General features: G+C 42.2%; 1 protein-coding gene across 1 annotated transcript; it reads right to left on the bottom strand.

The window, feature by feature from the left end:
* Positions 1–385: 385 nt before the first annotated feature.
* Positions 386–19,083, bottom strand: LOC140475558 (two pore channel protein 2-like; the record flags this gene model as incomplete). Its single annotated transcript, XM_072567795.1, has 10 exons — positions 18,799–19,083; positions 14,731–14,780; positions 13,731–13,807; positions 12,823–13,000; positions 11,555–11,671; positions 9,077–9,183; positions 5,861–5,933; positions 4,018–4,117; positions 2,571–2,636; positions 386–450 (listed from the first exon to the last, which is right to left on the bottom strand). Coding segments are annotated over exons 1-10 (894 nt in total), but the record flags the coding sequence as incomplete, so codon positions are not given.
* Between the last annotated feature and the right edge of the window lie 1,198 nt (positions 19,084–20,281).

Here is a 20,281-nt window from a genome sequence, read left to right as displayed (position 1 = left end):
TGTATGAAGAACTAATCAGGGGAAAACATGGACTATACACTGTGAGAGTCAAAAGGAACTATAAACAAGTGAAGAAGCCAATTTACTGCCTTAAATAATAGTTCAGAACAGTCATCCAAAAAGTTGGAGGATGAAAATTTTTAAAAAACAACAACACATTGAAATCAAATTTTCTCAAACCTTCAAAATTAAGAGGAATCACTTACTAGATACCCAGTGTGTTTCCTCATTTCTGGATTCAGAATTCTGAAAGTGAACAGTGAAAATAGCCAAACTACACACACAGTTGGCTGCCTCATTACAGACATGCAATATGTTGACATTGCTGCGAAAATTCATCTGAAGACAACTGCCATTTTAAAAACACCTAGAACAGATTACTTACCAGTAAATAGCCACGAAATTGGTTGTATATTATCGCAGTCAATAAATTCATTAACAAGTATGTCCCTGAAAGATACAGAAATTAAACATGTTCAGTTACATGAAAGAATAGATTTTAGAAGCTGCTAATTTTCAATTAAATGTAGAATCTACCATTACCAGTCTGATTCTTGGGATGACAGGATTAACAAGAGCAGAGAGAGTCTGGATTATTTAGAGTATATTCACTTGGGGTTTAAAAGAATGAGGGGATCTTACAGAAACTTATGAAAATTCAAAACAGGACTAGGCAGGATAAGTGACTATCGACTCCAGTACCAGGGGTCAGCATAAGGATACAAGGTGGGCCATTTAGGACCAAGACACTTCTCAGAGCGTGGCAGAATTTGCTACTTCAGAAAATGGTTAAGGCCAGAACATTGACTTATCAAGTCAGAGTTAAATATAGTTCTTCAGGCTAAAGCATTCAAAGGATGCAGGCAGAGGGCAGGCACAGGGGACTGAAGTTGGACAATGAGCCATGATCACACTGATATCAGACTCAGGTTCAAATGGCCTACTCCTGTTCCAATATTCTGGTTGTTTTTTTTAAAAAAAAACAGAGCAACTAGCTTTACGCTTTTTTGTATGAAAGGACCATTCCACATTTAGAATGTTGGCTAGGCCAGCATTTATTGCCCAAACCCAAATGCCCAATAGCAGTTAGAGTCAATGCACTGCTATGGGTCTAGAGCCACATGTCAACATGAGCAGGTAAGGGAAGAAAAATTGGTCCAAAGATAAAGGGACATGAATGGACCCAGATCAGTTTAGATTAGAGTTAGATTAGATTCCCTACAGTGTGGAAACAGGCCCTTCAGCCCAACAAATCAACACTGACCCTCTGAACAGGAACCCACCCAGACCCATTTCCCTCTGACTAATGCATCTAACACTATGGATAATGTAGCATGGCCAATTCACCTCACCTGCACATCTTTCGGATTGAGAGGAAACTGGAACATCCGGAGGAAACCCATGCAGACATGGGGAGAATGTGCAAACTCCACACAGACAGACACTCGAGGTTAGAATCAAACCCAGGTCCCTGGCACTGAGGCAGCAGTGCTAACCACTGAACCACCATGCTGCCCCAACAAGTTAGTAATGCTTACAAGGTCATCATTAGGCAAGCAGTTCCAAGTCCTAAAAACATGCAGTGGTAACTAAAGACTAAAATACTGATCTGAAGTTAAAATGGCTAAAACTCACACTCCGACAGAATATTCTATTATATTCACTTACCATTTGGAAAAAGGTGGATGCACATACTCTAATTAAGCAACCTGTTTTATGCAGCATCTTTTTACATAACCTACAGTGCCTCAAACAGGAGAGAGAGAAAATAATCTTTGGTTTTCTAAGGACTAGGTGAGAAATATGCAATGCTTGGGGGAAAAAAAAAAACAGCAGCCCAGAGGCACTCAAGGCTCTGGTGATGAGCCAATGAGTAAGGGAGGGGAAAACAAAGGCAAATACTTGAGGGCCAAAAGAAAAGTGCTCTCTCATTCTGTTAGGTCTTTAGGTGAACTGATACAAGTTTCTAATGTCACACTTCAGACTTTTTTTGTTTTTCCACATCTTTTTGCTCTGATCTGGCCCTTCAGATTTGCTCCTAATGGAAGACACCAGACCAATTGGCTCACAAATGTCATCTGATTTATTGGTTAAAAGCAACAACCTACAGCAACTGGCTTTCACCAGATTTTTGGTATTTCACTGGAGGTACAACATCAGCACTGTTCAGCTACCCAAGAGCAAGATAATTTGTAAGGCAGATGGCTGTTGGTGTCCAAAACCCCACCAACTTAACATCCACCTACTACCAGCACATCTCACTTTGTACAGCCTGTTACCATCACCCCCAAACCATCAGGGCAGTGCACAAAAATCTTCCCCTGTTGTTTGAACAAAGTCGTAGTGCAAATGCTACCCACAGTAAGTTTCAGCAACTTGCTTTTTAGAAAGTACAGCAAATTCCCTCAAATCTTTGTCATAAAATCATCCTTTTTCCAATTCAGTCCACAATCAAAAATGAAGGATATATAGTCTGTGTATTACCTGTTCAATGTTGTTTTAAAGCTTTTAGCCTGAACAAAAAAAAAGTGCAAGCTATGTCTGTTCATAAGTTAAAAACAAAGCCTTACCAATAAGACTGAAGGTAATGAAGAACAATGAATAGGCTCGATTGAGTGAATAGGCTGGAATCATCACTATCAGGAAAAAGAGAGAGAAAGAGCGAGTGAGCAAGCCAGAAAGCAATGCTGTATCTTTTAATTTCAAGCATCAGATAACCAGAATAAGTGAAAAACAAATTTAATTATCCAAGAATGACTAACCAGGTGACACTATTAAACACCATCCAGACCAAGTGTTGCAGATTCAAAGCTATTTTTGGTCAAACATTACAAAAATTTCTCATGCTACTTAATCTTTAGAATGAAGATACATCTATAAAGGGAAAAACAAAACACCATTATGGTTACATTCTCACACCAACTGCAGGAGAGCATTTCCTTCTTAGTTTGAAAGTGCACACAATCTTGCCCCTTTAGTCCAGGTACAAGAACCTTAAAGATAAAGGCCTGGACTTTTGCCAAGTCAGGAATGACACAGGAGCCCTTTAAAAACTAGCAGGTGAGTCACAACTGAAACATGCCCAACACTATTCCTGGACCATTTGATTTTCAGGAGTGTTTAAAGACATGACTGACAGAGGGCACAGCATTGCACCCAGCACTTCCAATCTGTCAGAATCCATTGCAGTGATAATATGGATGACTCCACCCATTTTCAGGGAGGGAGGTCAGGTTTTTGAGGAGTTGTGAATCATGTCAGCTCCATTGTTGTCAACCAAAGTCTGGGACGAGGGTGCCTTTCGAAAGGCAAATTTCAAGTAGTAGATTCTGTCCATCACATCTCAGTGATTATCCATTCAGTACAACACCAAGGAAGAATATAGTGCCCTCCTACCCTTTCTCACTTCACTCATACTCAGTGACCAAGGCTCAAAGAACAGTCACTGACCTTAGCGGTTACTGAAACCAAAACCCAGCATTGTTGACAATGGAGGGATTCATAGTAATGGCCTTTGCAAGGCATGGGGTAAAAAGACAGTACATGCAACAAACAAGATAACCTTGGTAGGCAAAGTAGTTTTGAACACTTCCACATACAATCATTGATGCTAGGTCAAGTTTACCTCAATATCGGTTTGTTTAAAATTATGAAACTAAAAAAAAGTATCAAGATATTAAAGTTTCTGAACACCTGTTGACCATTTAATTCAACTGTAGAACAGGTTCAGGGGCTGAATTGCCCAGTCCTCCTCCTAAATTTATTGAGGAAGCAAAGAATGAGTTAGAACTGATAAAATAGGAAACTATTTTTGTAAAATACAAATTATAAAGCATTTTATAAAACAAAATGCTACATTTGAAAGATGAATCAGGTTATTTCATTACCTGCACTTCATTCAGATAAGATATTAAACTGGTTTCCCTTCAATTGCATTCTATGAATGATCTACATGTCAGGTGACAATCCAAAAAGTTAGTGAGCAGGAAGATTAACATTGAAAACAAAAACCCTTACCATCAGGGTTATTAGCTGTTGTCAGCAGTACTAATAATGAGGTCAAAGAATCTGGCAAATTTCGGAAATAAGTCTTCCACTCTTGATCATCTTCAGCCATCTGCAGGATGTTTCAAGAAGAAAGGAAATATTGTCAAAGCGACTTGCACTGAATACACTTTTTAAGATTAGATTACTTACAGTGTGGAAACAGGCCCTTCGGCCCAACAAGTTCCACACCGACTCTCCAAACAGCAACCCACCCACACCCATTCCCCTACATTTACCCCTTCACCCTACACTACGGGCAATTTAGCATGGCCACTCACTTAACCTGCACATCTTTAGACTGTGGAGGAAACTGGAGCAAACCCATGCAGACACAGGGAGAATGTGCAAACTCCACACAGACAGTTGGCCGAGGCAGGATTTGAACCCGGGTCTCTGGCACTGAGGCAGCAGTGCTAACCACTGCCACCGTGCTGCCCAGGTTTCTCTGGCTTTACAATTGTTTGACAAAGTATTAGACCAAATGTAGGGGAACTTGTGCAAAATACATAAGAGGTGGTCATATTCAAAGGTAAAAAAAGTCTAGTCCTGTTTTTGCCTCAGTAATTCCCTTATAAATCAGGTGGTTTGGGAGTAATTTCTGACTGAAATATCACTGTCTGTTAGACTTTTCCAACACAATCATCACAGACATCCCATTTTTGTTTAAAAGACCTTCCTCCTCAACTTCTCCCCCCATTCCCTCAACCAAAAATGTTCTAGTCTTTCAGGAGAACAGAAATTGTTAAATCCAATGGAGAGACACACAAGTGATTGCCTGGCACTAAGAATTAAAGAGAGGCAAGTGACATGACAAGACTCCAAAATCTAAATATCCAAAACTCTCCTCCCTGAAGGCACCTTATCACTCAGGCTGGTCTCCACTCCAAATGAGAGTGCAGCAGAGATTTAAACATGCATCATACTAGGTTTTACGTTAACCAGCTGACAGAGCTCAAAAAAATTCAAGAGTGAAAATGTACAGAAAAAAAAGGTAGAAAACAAGTACAATGGGTGCCTGATAAATTTCCTTTACAGGTTTTTAAAATAGTTCAGCAGGGAACATTCAGTAACATTACAACAAAAACTAAAATCAGGCATGTGCACTTGTTTAGTTTTTAAAAAAGCTAGAAAACCCCAAACCTTGAAAGACCCTATACAGACAACAAGCAAAACTTATGTCATTTACAAAAAACCATGCAAGAACTGTAACAAACACTATGCTGGACAAACAGGCAGAGAACTAGCCACCAGGATACATGAACATCAACTAGCCACAAAACAACGTGACCCTCTCTCACTGGTATCCTTACATACAAATGAGGAAGGACACCACTTTGACTGGGACAACACATCCATCCTTGGATAAGTCAAACAGAGGCATGCACGAGAATTCCTAAAAGCATGGCATTCCAACCGGATCTCTATCAACAAACACATTGACTTGGATCCCATTCTGACCCCTGAGAAAAAGAACAGGAAATGGCATCACCACAGGAAATGGCACCAACCCAAGAAAACCTAAACATAAATAGAAAGCAGGCTCTACCACCTGCGCTTCATCTGGAGGCTCACTGGAGATGTTCGAGTATGGTGACGAAACATCTGAAAACAAACCTTCTAACTCAGCGAGCAAACCTACATCCAGAACCTCAACCTGAGCTACAAGTCTTCTCAAAACTCAGTAACCCCAACCTATTAAACTTTGTTCTTGAAATAAGAACTGAACAATTTGCAAATATCCTGGTCTTTCCTCAAATCATTCTGTGCACATATTTTAACGACAAGTAACTTGATCATATGAAAGTTGCTTTACCTGGACTCGAGTGAACAACAGCATGGCGATCATAGTAAACAGTAACAGGTGCAAGGCTAACAGCAACATAACACTGTTTAAAAGTAATGGTAAAAGAAATTCAATGCAGAAACAATATGGTTTTCACAGCTTCAATCTGCCCCCCCCACCCCACCTTTATTTTTTTCAATAATGCAACATTCAGGGCATTTACTGTTTCAATATTAGCCACCTTTGAGCTCTGGTTACTGCACTTGGTTCAGCTTACTCAGGGCAGGATTTGTTCTAAAAACGTTTTAATAAGTCTTGCGAAACAGTTCAACAGCCTCTGAACAGGAAGTTGTCTTGGTCGTGCTATGAGAACACAGTTCTGGGGCTCAGGAAGAAATCCCAGGAAGTGTTTGATAGTTCTGTATAGTTAAGCCTCAGGGGAAAAAAAATCCTGGGAGTCACAAAAGGGTAATAAAGCAGCTAGTATGCAACTGATACATCAATACTACAGAAAATAAGGTGAAACATGCTACAAGCCTGTATTGGCTTTATGTAGTTGAGAGATGTTAATGTTCTGAGAAACTCAGGCTCAGTACCAGTTTGGTGGTTATCTCGGGGTCTATGAAAAGGCGGCAATTTAGAACTGAAGCAATCATTTACAGAGGAACTTTGATTATCCGGACAAGATCACAAGGTCTCGATGCTTGGCTAAACGGTTATCCTGCATTCAATTATCCAAACAAAATATTCCCCACCCATGTCATTGGGATAATTGAGGTTCACCTTCCATCCTACCAAACTTCGCATAAACCACATCATCCAACAACATTTCCACCACCTCCAAACAGACCCCACCACCAGGGATATATTTCCCTCCCCAGCCATTTCCGCTTTCCACAAAGACCATTCCCTCCGTGACTACCTAGTCAGGTGCACGCCACCCCGCCTCCCCCCCAACAACCCACCCTCCCTTCCTCTGCAGGAATTACAAAACCTGCACCCACACCACCTCCCTCACCTTCAGCCAAGGCCCCAAAAGGAGGCTTCCACATCCAAAGTTTTACCTGCACATCCACCAATATCATTTATTGTATCTGTTGCTCCTGTTGTGGTCTCCTCTACATTGGGGAGACGAGACACCCCCCTAGCAGAGTGCTTTAGTGAACATCTCTGGGACACCCCACCGCCCTGTGGCCCAACATTACAACTCACCCTCCCACTCTGCCGAAGTGCAGGTCCTGGGCCTCCTCCACCACTGCTCCCTCACCACCCGACACCTGGAGGAAGAGCGCCTCATCTTCTGCCTCGGAACACTTCAACCCCAGGGAATCAGTGTGGACTTCAACAGTTTCCTCATTTCCCTTTACCCTACCTCCAACTTTCCAGCTCAGCACCATCCCCATGACCTGTCCTACCTGCCTATCTTCCTTTCCACCTATCCCCTCTGACCTCCCACCTCCATCCCCACCCCCATTCACCTATTGTACTCTATGCTACTTTCTCCCCACCCTCATCTCCTTTATCTCTCCACTCTGCAGGCACCCTGCCTCTATTCTTGAAGGGCTTTTGCCCGAAACGTCAATTTTCCTGCTCCTCAGATGCTGCCTGACCTGCTGTGCTTTTCCAGCACCACACTAGTCTAGATTCTGGTTTCCAGCATCTGCAGTCCTTGTTTTTACCTAGTTCCTCTGTATTGAGGCAGCCTGTAATTGTGTTATTTGAGGGGCTTTTTACATTAGGTCTTTAGATAAGAGAACAATTGGAAACCCTTGTAAAGTTGGTGTGCTTTGATGTCCCAGGATCACTAACCTGTCTTGATGAAAAGTTAAGATTTAATGTGCTCTATAGGGTGTCCCCTAGCATCTTTTTTTAGTTACCTCAGGCTACTTCTGCTGATTTAAGTCTTATATGATACTATTGTATATTACATTAAAAAGTTACAACAGTAATAGTGTTCATTACTTCTTGTTCAGAACAGTGGAATCTTGCAACTTTGTTCTAAATACCTGGGATACTCACTGGATCCTATTTAGGAAATAAAATTTGGTTCATTGCAAATCAAAAAACTTGGATTGAACTAAAAACAGTATGAAAATGGGTCATTTATATTCCAAAAGAATCTTTTCTAACAACCCTGGTAGTTTGTACTAACTGCTATTTTGAATCTTGCAAACATGCAGTGTGTTCGAAGAGAAAAGCCTCATATTAAAGTAACAAACATTATTTGTCAAGTTCTTGCCCAAAAATGCACATCCAGTGCTTTATCCTGCAAAACCAAGAGTCCAGTTGTGAATTATTTTTGCAAGTCAAGGAACTGACAGCATTTTGATTCCAGCTGACATCAGCACTGGTCATGTCAGATCCTAGACTGAATTATGGTTTGGTAAAACCAAAAACCAGATTTGATGGTTGGGCTCTCACTGAAATAGAAGCACACAAATGTTGCAGATGTGGTTTTAACAGTGAAACTTTTTATTAAGCACAAGATGATTAATACAGCAAATATTTAGACATAATATACCTTTAAGAGATTCTGAAACAAACAATCCCACTAATCTCAAAACACTCCTTTACAGATCCAAAAAACACATCACATACAGCACTCAAATCTCTTCCCTCACCTCAGTAGGCTTGAGTAAACTGTGCCTTAAGCTCCCAATCTGGAAAATCTAATAACAACCTTTCTCTCAAACCATCCTACACCCACGTTTAACACACTCCATTTCAAAGCATTTTATCCACATGCTTCTGGTCTGAGACTACTAAACTTCTTATCCCAAGATAAAATCATTGATATATACAGCATGGAAGCAGACCCATCAGTCCAATTCATCCATGCCAACCAGATATCAAATTAATCTCACCTCATCTGCCAGCATTTGGCCCATATCCCTCCACACACTTCCTATTCATATACCCATCCAAACATCTTTTGTAGTTGTAACAGCCTACTCCAACATTTCCTCTGGCAGCTCATTCCATACATCCACCACCCTCTGTATCCCTTTTATATCTTTCCCACCTCACCTTAAGCCTACACCCTCCAGCTCTAGACCCTTTCCCCTCTTCCCCACCCACAGCCCCCTGCCAACCACAGCAAAGGATCTTGCCAATTTATCCTACCCATGCCCCTCATGATAACCTAGTCCCTCTCTTAGGAGCATTGCTTAGAACATCCTTCTTCATTGTTACATTAAAAGTAAAGAAAAAGAGGAAAAGCAGCTTTTAAGTACCTCATGTTTTTACCTTGTGATTTGTGGTATTGTTTGTTGTAGGCATTTAAAAGCCTTTTTCATGAGTGAGGAGTTTTGGAGAAGGAAAAATGGTCGCAAAAGTCTTCTAATTCTTACTTTCTTCAATTAAAAAAAAGCAAAATACAGAAATCATCCAAAGCTTAGTGCAATTCAAATACCTTGATCATAGACAATGTAGTAAATGCAGCTTTCCAACTTGTTCTGCAAAGAGTTGAAGAATGTGGTGCAGGAAAAGCACAGCCAGTCAGGCAGCATCCGAGGAGCAGGAGATTTGATGTTTCAGGAGCTTCTGACGAAGGGCTAATGCCTGAAACATCAATTCTCCTGCTCCTCGGATGCTGCCTGACCGGTTGTACTTTTCCTACACCACATTTAACTCCGATCCCCAACATCTGCAGTCCTCACTGTTACCTGTTCTGCAAAAATGGCAGCAAAAGCTACAAAAGTAGAACCTTAAGTTGACAAATCCAGTAGAAAGTACTGTCAAAAGAGCTAGCTACTCATTTATTTAAAACATGGCAGAAAAGAATGTTGACTGCACGTTTTAGATAGTGAAGCAGTACAGGAAAGCTGCACTTGTGAAAAAGAGCAAGTGGAGTTTGTCGCTGGATAAGCTAAGAGTAATATCAGTCACAAAAAAGTGTGATTTTCTTAACCATGGTAACTGCATTAAGTGTACTAGCCTTCTTACCATCACAAAATCTACTCAAATAAATAGACAAGAACAAAAATCAAAAACTGGACCAACACGTTCTGTTCCAATGGTGTACAGCATGGTATACTAGGAGTACACACACTGGAGTGCACTGCAAGGCCTCTTCCTAGCCCCCCCCCCCCCAAACACCATACCAAACGAAACACCGAAGTCTCATCTTGAGCAGAAATCCTTTGTGCTCTGCTCTTGGGAGGAAGCCAGTTATGTCGGCAAAGCTGACTGACTGGGATGCAACACTGACCTCCTCACAAAGAAAGGAGTAAGACAGCATCAGCTGGCACAAATGGCATCAGTAACAGCCTGGAAGCATTTTGGATAGGCAATTGATTGAATTCAGAGGTCCCCAGTGGCTCGAAGTGTTCCAGTCAGCTTGGTGACCACTGCGATAGGATGGACACCCATTCTTTCAATCTGCAACAGTGTCCCAGGGCATTGTAATGCTGTCACCAAGTGACAATTTCATTTATCTGGAGCAAACATGGAGGTCTGTACATTTTTGGCCTCTGGAATAACCGCACCATCCTGAAAGGGACCTTCTGCAGGGATGCTACATGGAAGGCTGTTCAGAAATTAGCAGCTTTATACTTCCTCAATCTCTCTGCACATCTGTTGCACCCCTTTAGTGGCCTTCATTAGCTATTCTTGCCACATTTTTATAAAATTCTTAGTATATTGTGACAATACAATTGCTTCAAGAGGTGTATTTGGTTCTGATTTCTTCGCACCCCCCCCCACCAAGATTTGATCCATAGTTGTTGAGTGGTCCACTCCAAGCCAGTAAGGCAAACAGTTTACGTGGCCTTAGGGCTTGCTTTTTCACAACTGAAACAATGGGTGGAGTCAGGGTCCCACAGAACCAGAGGCAGAGTTTAGTTTTCAGTAGTTGTTGCGGTTTTGATGTTAGCTCCAAAAAAGTGTTATTCATTCCTCTGCTACAGCTAAAAACCTTGATTCTCTCTTGCTGGCAGAATCACACGTCGAACAATCAATACACTGAATTTGCCTTTGCCAAGGGTGTTTATGGGAGTTACTGTTTTGGAATAATTGCTGTATAGTGGTTAAATCTATTATCCTGTTACATTTTCCCAATATAGTTAAAGTGTATAGATTCTCCTTTCTTTGGTTTATAATTTAAACAGTAGGCTAAGAATAAAACATCCTTCTCTCAAAGCCAAGCACTAAGAAATTACATCTGGAACACCGTATCTTACACTTATCTTTAAACAAGAAGAGTTATAACTCCTTCAACTATTTGAAGGGGATTTGGTCTGGTCCATCATATGCAAATAGGGCCCTCACCACTTACTAGCATGATTCCCATTTAGCTATTCAAACCTTTTTTCCCCCTCACTGCTGAAAGTCTGTCGTCTTGTTACATTTTCCTAACCTTTTCTCCGATGGCCATGTCATTCAGACAAAATTCTGTACCATGTAACATGACTTCACTAAACCATTGAAATATACTGATGTATAATACAAGGCTTCAGATTATATAGCTGAAGTCATATTCCCACTTTAAAAAACCTGAGACAACTGCAGATGCTGAAAGTCTGAAACAAAACAAATTGCCAGAAAATCTCAGCAGGTCTGGCAGCATCTGAGGAGAGAAATCAGTTAATATTTCAGGTACAGCGAACCTTCTGAGACTCTTACATTTGTTTTTGTTTATTTTCGCTTTCAAGCACTGGTTTTACAAAACCTATTAAGGTATGAAGAAAATAATACATCAGGAACTTTCAAGAGCTTATATCTTACCTCCTCACAAAATAAACAAAGAGTCACAGTCCAGTCCACAATGGAAGCAGCAAGTACAAGAGCATAGGCAATCAGCCATTTTGACTTCTGGAATTCTTTCCATCCAATTAAATAGCTCTGTATAAAAATGCCATTTTGAAAGAATCAATAGAGAGATCAGCTCCGGGAAGCAAAGAGCACTAGTAAATAAGCAGACACAGACATGCCCTGCAAACCACATGGACACTGGAAAGGAATAAACAGTTTTTCTAATCCTGCGAATCAAGTTAAGAATTTTCACACTACATTTGCTATTGTGGTGCTTTAGATGAAGCAGAAAACCACTAATTGGTGCTAAAAGGCATAGTATCAGATCCAATAGTAGACAACAACTTGCACTCCAATAGCTTCAGAAAACCCAATTAGGAGGCATCTTTTGCCAATTGTGGGAGCACATTGAGGTTACAGCACAAATCTTTCAGCCAGTAGCACAATAGAAGCATACAGTATTCACCAATCTAAAAACAGCAGCTTTACAAATTTACAAAGCAGCTTCAAAAAACTAAAGACATGACCCTTGAGTGATGCATTCAGTTCAGTGATCAAGCTGAAAAGTTAATACCATTTTTAGCTTTAGGTTTCCCGATTCTCAACAAAAGGCTGCTCACCCAGTTAACCTTACCCATCTCTCTTTCCAGCCCCAATTTCAGGTCTAAGTCAGTGCTGAACTGGGATGGGGGGTAATGGAGTGCTTTGAAAGTGAAAGGGAAGGACTTCTGAAAAGGGTATATACCTGCTAGAAATAACTCCTAATGAAATCAGGGTGAAAGTCACAACCTACTGGACAACAGTAGTGTGTGCACACCAGGTTCTCTCTGGGCCTACCAACAAGAGTCCCACTTGGCCATTTTTTGTCAAGGGGGCGCTTGGTTTCAGGTCTCTCCAGAAGATCTAACCCCACGCCTGCCCTTGACAATGAAAAATAGACAAATTTAAACTTCAAGCACTAATCCACTGTTCAGCTTTCACTGGTTTGACAGAAAATTTTTGGATAATTTGGTCAGAAGCACCAAGATTTTGTTGGATCCAATGGCACCATTGGATTCGATGAACAAGATAAATCCTAGCTTACGCTCCAGTCTAACTATATTTTAGCTAAATACTCAATTTAAAATCTTGCAAGCACACTAAAATCTAAGACTGAGCAAAAATGACTCCTGGCCTTTCAGAAAGGACTTTGAGTTGAGGTGGGGGGGTGGGGGGTTGGTTAAGAAAAAAAAAACACTTACTTTTATCACTACATCGATAATGAACAAGACAAGACAAAATACTTCAATGCCTTCCGTAAGTCCACAGGGAGGCTCCCAAAGTACATGGCGGAGTCGGAGATCAGATGTAACACTCAAAGATGAAGGTTTCTCAAAAAAGGCCAAGGCCAAAACCACAAAGATAGCAGTGCTCAAAACCCTGAGAATGAAAGACACAAGAATGGTGTAAAAGAAACCGGAGAGGCAGAGCTGCAACTTAGCCACCTGCTAATATGCGTGTGAAGTGCAAGGGCAAAAAACTGATATTCTCAGTGATGTCAGGCTGTTTGAATGAACCCTGTGTCTTTAAAGTCTTAGAGAATTGCTAAACTATTATGTTTAATTTACAGGCCTATGAAGCTTGAAATGGACACAGGGAAAACAAAATTACCCAAATGCACAGGATAGAAACAGACTCAGTTTCTTGGAAGGTACATTACATCCAACCTGTCAACATATTTCTTCCCCTCCCCCCCCCACCCCAACACATTTACATTGCACGTTACTAACAAACATTCCCCCTCCAACTGTATTTCTCGTCCAAATATTCTCTTTATCCACATTGTTCTATTTAATTTTATACCCATATTCCTATAATTTTCTAACAAGCTTTTCATGATGCAGAGAACTTAGAAAGTACCTTCTGAATATCTATATATGCTGCCTTAGATAGACAAAAATAACAATTATGTTGATAAACACTAACTACAGCATCCTTCAATAGATTGTCACAATTGTCAAAGCACAGTAAGGTCATTAAACAGTCATAAGAGGAATCCATTTATTGAGAGATTGGTCCAGTGCAAATATAAATGGGTCAAATGGTCTCCTTCTGTACCACAATACTTCTATGATTAATGGAAAGTGTTTTTAAACACCCCAGGTCTTACCACTGACAAGCCTCAGAGTAGTACCACCGATAAAGCCGTAGGGACTGGGAATCTACTCTATGATTGATGGTACGATACTGCAAGCAAAGTTAAAACAGCCAGATTAGACAACAAATTCACAACTAGCTGCATATTTAAGGTTAGTTCAAAATATTTCAGCAGTTTGTGACCAAAGTAGAAAGAAAAGGTTAGGGAAAGTTGAGGTGGGTAAATAATTAGTCTCAAAATTAATGGCATCAGGACAGTTTGAATATTAATCCATTGGTAGGATAGCTCATGGACACAGGAAGAGTGGCAGGCATCATACAAAGGAGAGTGTGCATGCTTTCTCCTGCTTCAATAACCATCATCTGTACAACTTCCTCCCACTCCTGTTATCTTGTATTATGCTGCATTAGAAATTTCATGCACCAGTTCCTGCAAAACCAGTTACAGTGTAATGTGCAGATCTGAAAGTTTACTGCCACCATAGTTTAAAGATAAAGAATCTTTGAATCAACAGTAATATTTGAGCAAACATTTGTTATCAACAAAACCACTTTAAATTAAACTTTTGTTGTCCCTACTGTAAGACAGTAATTACTGATTTTGGCAAAAAGGTGCCAAACATTTTAAACTTACTGCTTCTTTTAAATCTTCACTGCTTCTGAATTAATAACCAAACACCAATCAACATGACAATTCTCTCATGGTGCAGTAAAAAGATTAAGTTTTGAAGTTAAGGCAATAATAATGATAATCTCTCCAGTGAGTGCTGGTGTGATTAATGGGTGAAAGGTGGTATCTAAACTGAATACCAAACACCCAAAACACCTCCAAAACATTGCAGGAAGATAACTGAAGACATTCAAGTCAGTCATGTGCTTGCCTGATATAAACAAATTTATCATATCCTAAATATAAACAGGTACTAAAATTTTCATAAATCAACAGAACTGATTTAATTCAAGAACAATTAGTGAAAAATTGAAAACTATTTGAAGTAATGGTAAGAACTGACCTGTATTGCGTCTTCAATAAACACAGCAGCTTGCTGTATGTACAGGTCATCTGTCGATTTAAAAAAAAGTGCTCTTTCAGCCTATGAAAAGCAAATCAACTCAGTTACCAGATCAGAACCTAAAATACTTCATTTTACTAATGGAGGTTAGTCCTCAAATGATGGAGCTGCCGGTGTTGAACCCGGGGTGTACAAAGTTAAAAATCATAACACCAGGCTATAATCCAACAAATAGTCCTCAAATACATGTGCTACAACAAACATTAGAGTTTGTTTAAAAATGAAAGATAATCTGCATTCAGCTGCAAAAATATGTTAACAAAATTTAGGAACAAATTTTATTTCAAATCAATATCACCTCAAAGTAGTTATTCCCCAAAGTACTTACTGCTACCTAAGCAATTTAACAAGTCAAATAAAAAAAGCAATTACTATTGTTACAAAAACCCTAAATTCCAGAGCTCTGTAGAAAAAGGTTGAGTGTGAAACTAAATTTGAAAATGTCAAAGAAATGGTACAGATAGGATAGACCAATGCATCAAGGCATTCCACAAAGAAAGCTCCCTCGAACTCAAAGCTGCTGCTTCAGACCCTCATCCAGCCTACCCATACTCCAGGAGCCAGGAACTGCTCCCATAGACTTCCAAAGCCTGACAGTTGCATCTGGGAGCTAAGATTTTCTCACATCTCATCACTTTCATTGATCAGAGCAGAGTATCGTAGTTTCCAAATCACACTGTGGCTCTACAAGATATTGATGAGACCTGTTATTAAAGTATGTTATTAAACTGGAAAGGGTGCAGAAAAGATTTACAAAGACACTACTGGGATTAGAGGGTTTCAGTTTTAAAGGAGAGGCAAAATAGGTTGGAACTAGATAGGGCAACACAGTGGCTCACTGGTTAGCACAGCTGCCTCACAGCACCAAGGTCCCAGATTCAATTCCAGCCTCGAGCAACTGTCTGTTTAGAGTTTGCACATTCTCCCAGTGTCTGCATGGGTTTCCTCTGGTTTCCTCCCACAGTCTAAAGATGTGCAGGTCAGGTGAATTGGCTGTGCTAAATTGCCCATATTGTGAGGTGCATTTGTCAGAGGGGAAATGGGTCTGGGTGGGCTGCTCTTCGGCTGGGGGGGCAGGGGGGGGGGGGGGGGGGGTTCTGTGTGGACTTGTTGGGCCAAAAGGGCCTGTTTCCACACTGCAAGGAATCTACTCTAGTCAAAAAAAACTCACCTGGAATGTAAGAGGTTGAGGGGTCACCTTAGAGGTTTATAAAATCATGAGGTGATTAGATAAGGTGAATATCCAAGGTCTTTTTCCTAGGATAGCTAGTCAAAACCTAGAGGGCACAATTTTAAGGTGAGGGGAAAGATTTAAAGAGGAACCGGAGAAATTTTTTCACAGAAAATTTTGCATATGGAATGAACTGCCAGAGGCAGGTACAGTTACAACATTTAAAAGACAGATACATGAATAGGAAAAGTAGAGGGATTTGGAATATTGTGCAGAGTTTTGGGCTCCATATCTCAAGGAGGATGTACTGTCCTTGCAGGATGGACAGAGGTGGTTCACAAGAATGGCCCCAGGAATGAAAAGCTTAACATACAAGGAGCATTTAAGGACTCTGGATATATACACAGTTTAGAAGGATGAGGGGGATCTAATTGAAACAGTATATTGAACAGCCTGGAAAGAGCAGACGTTGGGAAGACGTTTCCACTGGTAGGACAGACTAGGACCTGAGGGCACAGTATTAGAGTAAAGGAAAGGCCTTTTTGAATAGAGATAAAAGGAGAAATGGCTTCAGCTAGAGAGTGGTTAATCTATGGAATTTGTTACCACAAAAGGCTATATTTAGGCCAGGTCATAGAGTATATTTAAGACTGAGATAGATAGGTTCTGGTTTCTAAAGGTGATCATTGGTTACTGGGAAAAAAAACAGGAGAATGAGGTTGAGAAACTTAGCCATGATTGAACAGCAGAGCAGACTCAATGGGCTGAATGGCCTAATTTCTGCTCATGTCTTAAGGTCTGAAAGACGACAGTGGAGGGGGTGGTGGTTGAAAAATGTCCACGTTAGAGGAGAAGCGCTGGATGTCTTGAAACATACAAGGTGGATAAATCCCCAAGACCTGATCAGGTATACCTGAGAACTCTGTGGGAAGCTAGAGAAGTGATTGCTGGGCCTCTTGCAGAGATATTTGTATCAATAGTCACAGGTGAGGTGCTGGAAGGCTGGAGGTTGGCTAACGTGGTACCACTGTTTAAGAAAAGCGGCAAGGACAAGCCAGGGAACTATACACCAGTGAGCCTGATGTCGGTGGTCGGCAAGTTGTTGGAGGGAATCCTGAGGGACAGGATGTACATGTATTTGGAAAGGCAATGACTGATTAGGGAGAGTCAACATGGCTTTGTGCGTGGGAAATCATGTCTCACAAACTTGATTGACTTTTTTGAGGAAGTAACAGGATTGATGAGGGCAGAGCAGTAGTTGTGATCTATATGGACTTCAGTAAGGTGTTCGACAAGGATCCCCATGGGAGACTGGTTAGCAAGGTTAGATCTCCAAATACAGGAAAAACTAGCCATTTAGATACAGAACTGGCTCAAAGGTAGAAGACAGAGGGTGGTGGTGGAGGGTTGTTTTACAGGCTTTGAGGAGCAAGGATAGGATAAATAGACAAAGTCTTTTCCCTGGGGTTGGGGAGTCCAGAACTAGAGGGCATAGGTTTAGGGTGGGGGAAGGATAATAAAAGAAACCTAAGGGGAAACTTTTTCTCGCAGAGGTATGAGTATGGAATGAGCTGCAAGAGGATGTGGAGGAGGCTGGTACAACTGCAACATTTAAAAGGCATCTGGATGGGTATATGAATAGGAAGGGTTTAGAGGGATATGGGTCAGGTGCTGGCCAGTGGGACTAGATTGGGTTGGGATATCTGGTCGGCATGGATGGGTTGGACCAAAGGGTCAATTTCCATGCTGTACATCTCTATGACTATGGTTGATGGGAAATGTTCATCCTGAGTTCAGTTACTAGTGGTGTGCCACAAGGATCTGTTTTGGGGCCACTGCTGTTATCTTTATAAATGACTTGGATGAGGGTGTAGGAGGGTGGGTTAGTAAGTTTGCAGGTGACACTAAGGTCAGTAGAGTTGTGGATAGTGTGGAAGGATGTTGCAGGTTAGGGGGACATAGATAAGCTGCAAAGCTGGGCTGAAAGGTGGTAAATAGAGTTTCATGTGGAAAAGTGGGAGGTGATTCACTTTAGAAGGAGCAACAGGAATGCAGAGTCCTGGGCTAATGGCAAGGTTCTTGGTAGTGTAGATGAGCAGAGAGATCTGTGTCCATGTACATAGATCCCTGAAAGTTGCTACCTAGGTTGATAGGTTAAGAAGCTTTTATTATAAAGGGATTGAGTTTCAGAGGCAGGAGGCTATGCTGCAGCTGTAAAAAGCTCTGGTGCAACCGCACTCTAAGTATTGCATACAGTTCTGGTCACCACATTATAGGAAGGATGTGGAAGCTTTGGAAAGGGTTCAAAGGAGATTTACTGGGATGTTGCCTGGTATGGAGGTAAGGTCACATGAGGAAAGGCTGAGGGGCTGGAGGCTATTTTCATCATTGAAGAAGGTTGAGGGGAGACTTAATTGATACATAATATAATCAGAGGGTTAGATAGGGTGGGCAGTGAAAGCCTTTTTCCTCAGATAGTGATGGCTAGCACGAGGGGACATAGCTTTAAATTCAGGGGTGATAAATATAGTACAGATGTCACAGGTAGTTTCTTTACTTAGTAGAGGCATGGAACACCCTGTCTGCAACAGTAGTAGACACCAACTTATGCCCGAAACGTCGATTCTCCTGCTCCTTGGATGCTGCCTGACCTGCAGCACTTTTCCAGCAACACATTTTTCAGCTCTGATCTCCAGCATCTGCAGTCCTCACTTTCTTCTAGTTGACACCAACTTTTAGGTCATTTAAATGGTCATTGGATAAACATATGGATGAAAATGGAATAGTGTGGGATAGATGGGCTTCAGATTGACTTTGGCCCTCAATGTTGCACCAACCTGCGAAGAGCATTGCAGTGTAACACAGGTCCTGTGTGTTATGGATATGAGCCAAACGCATGCAAATGGGAGTAATTTTGTTTGGTTTCCAGACTCCGACACAAAGGGTGTGTGCCAAAACTATTTAAAATACTATTTTACCACTTCTGCAATTAAAATTTTCATTGCATGAACATTAATTTTTCTCAGGACAACATGTCAGATGAATTACATCACCAAGAAAAGTAACTACCCTAATCCAAAAGAAAGACTAACAGACATCCAAACTATACAGGATTGCAAAACAGCCACAAAGTCTACATCTTAATCTGACTGCTTTACTTTGATATTACGATTAAACAGGAGTGCTGGAGAAGCTCAGCACACCCAGATCACCCTTGGAGAGAGAACAGTTAATGTTTCAAGACTGACAACTCTTCCTCAGAGACCCCCCCCGCCCCCCCCAACCCCAACAGGTGCTAAGTTCATCCAACACTTCCTGCTGACAATCAAAACAACATACTGCAAGTGCACAAACTATTCCCATTCAACCACTGTTTTTCCCTCATACACAAACACAATGGGTCCACAACCCCTATGACACAGGGGGTGCTTCAGGTGAGAGGCAAAGTAGTGATTCATCACCCCCTTCCCATTACCCATCATCTCCCAACACCACCTTCTCCCAGTACCTCCTCCACTCACTAGTACCAACACCCACACTCTCCCACCATATCCCCTCCCCAACCATTCCCAGCCCCACACAGCCCCCCCCCCTCCTCTACCTCCACCCCTCCCATTCCCACCCTCGGCCCCTCTTCCATTCCACACACTCCTCTTAACACCCAGTCTGTCCCAAACAGAGGACCATGGTTCCTCCATCACCACCACCTCCACCCTCCCGCAGTATAGCACCCCCACCCCATCCTAGTACCCATTCTCCACCCCCCCCCCACCAACCTCAGAGGCCAGCATCCCCTCCCCCTAACCTCCCCTTCCCCACCCCCCTGAGAGCCCAGCACCCCCCCACCCCCTCCCCCAACAGCCTCAGAGCCCAGCACGCCACCTCCTGACTGTCCCCACCACCCCCCTCATCTCCTGACTGTCCCCACACCCCCCCTCCTGACTGTCCCCACCCCCCCCTCACACCTCCTGACTGTCCCCACCCCCCCCCTCCTGACTGTCCCCACCCCCCCCTCACACCTCCTGACAGTCCCCACACCCCCCCCTCCTGACTGTCCCCACCCCCCCCACACCTCCTGACAGTCCCCACACCCCCCCCTCCTGACTGTCCCCCACCCCCCCCCCCACACCTCCTGACTGTCCCCACCCCCCCCTCACACCTCCTGACTGTCCCCCACCCCCCCCTCACACCTCCTGACAGTCCCCACCCCCCCCTCCTGACAGTCCCCACACCCCCCCCCCTCCTGACAGTCCCCACACCCCCCCCCCTCCTGACAGTCCCCACACCCCCCCCCCTCCTGACAGTCCCCACACCCCCCCC

Source organism: Chiloscyllium punctatum, unplaced genomic scaffold (assembly GCF_047496795.1).
Source record: "Chiloscyllium punctatum isolate Juve2018m unplaced genomic scaffold, sChiPun1.3 scaffold_1793, whole genome shotgun sequence".
In the NCBI taxonomy this organism is placed as follows: Eukaryota; Metazoa; Chordata; class Chondrichthyes; order Orectolobiformes; family Hemiscylliidae; genus Chiloscyllium; species Chiloscyllium punctatum.
This window is presented reverse-complemented; position numbering and strand designations above follow the sequence as displayed.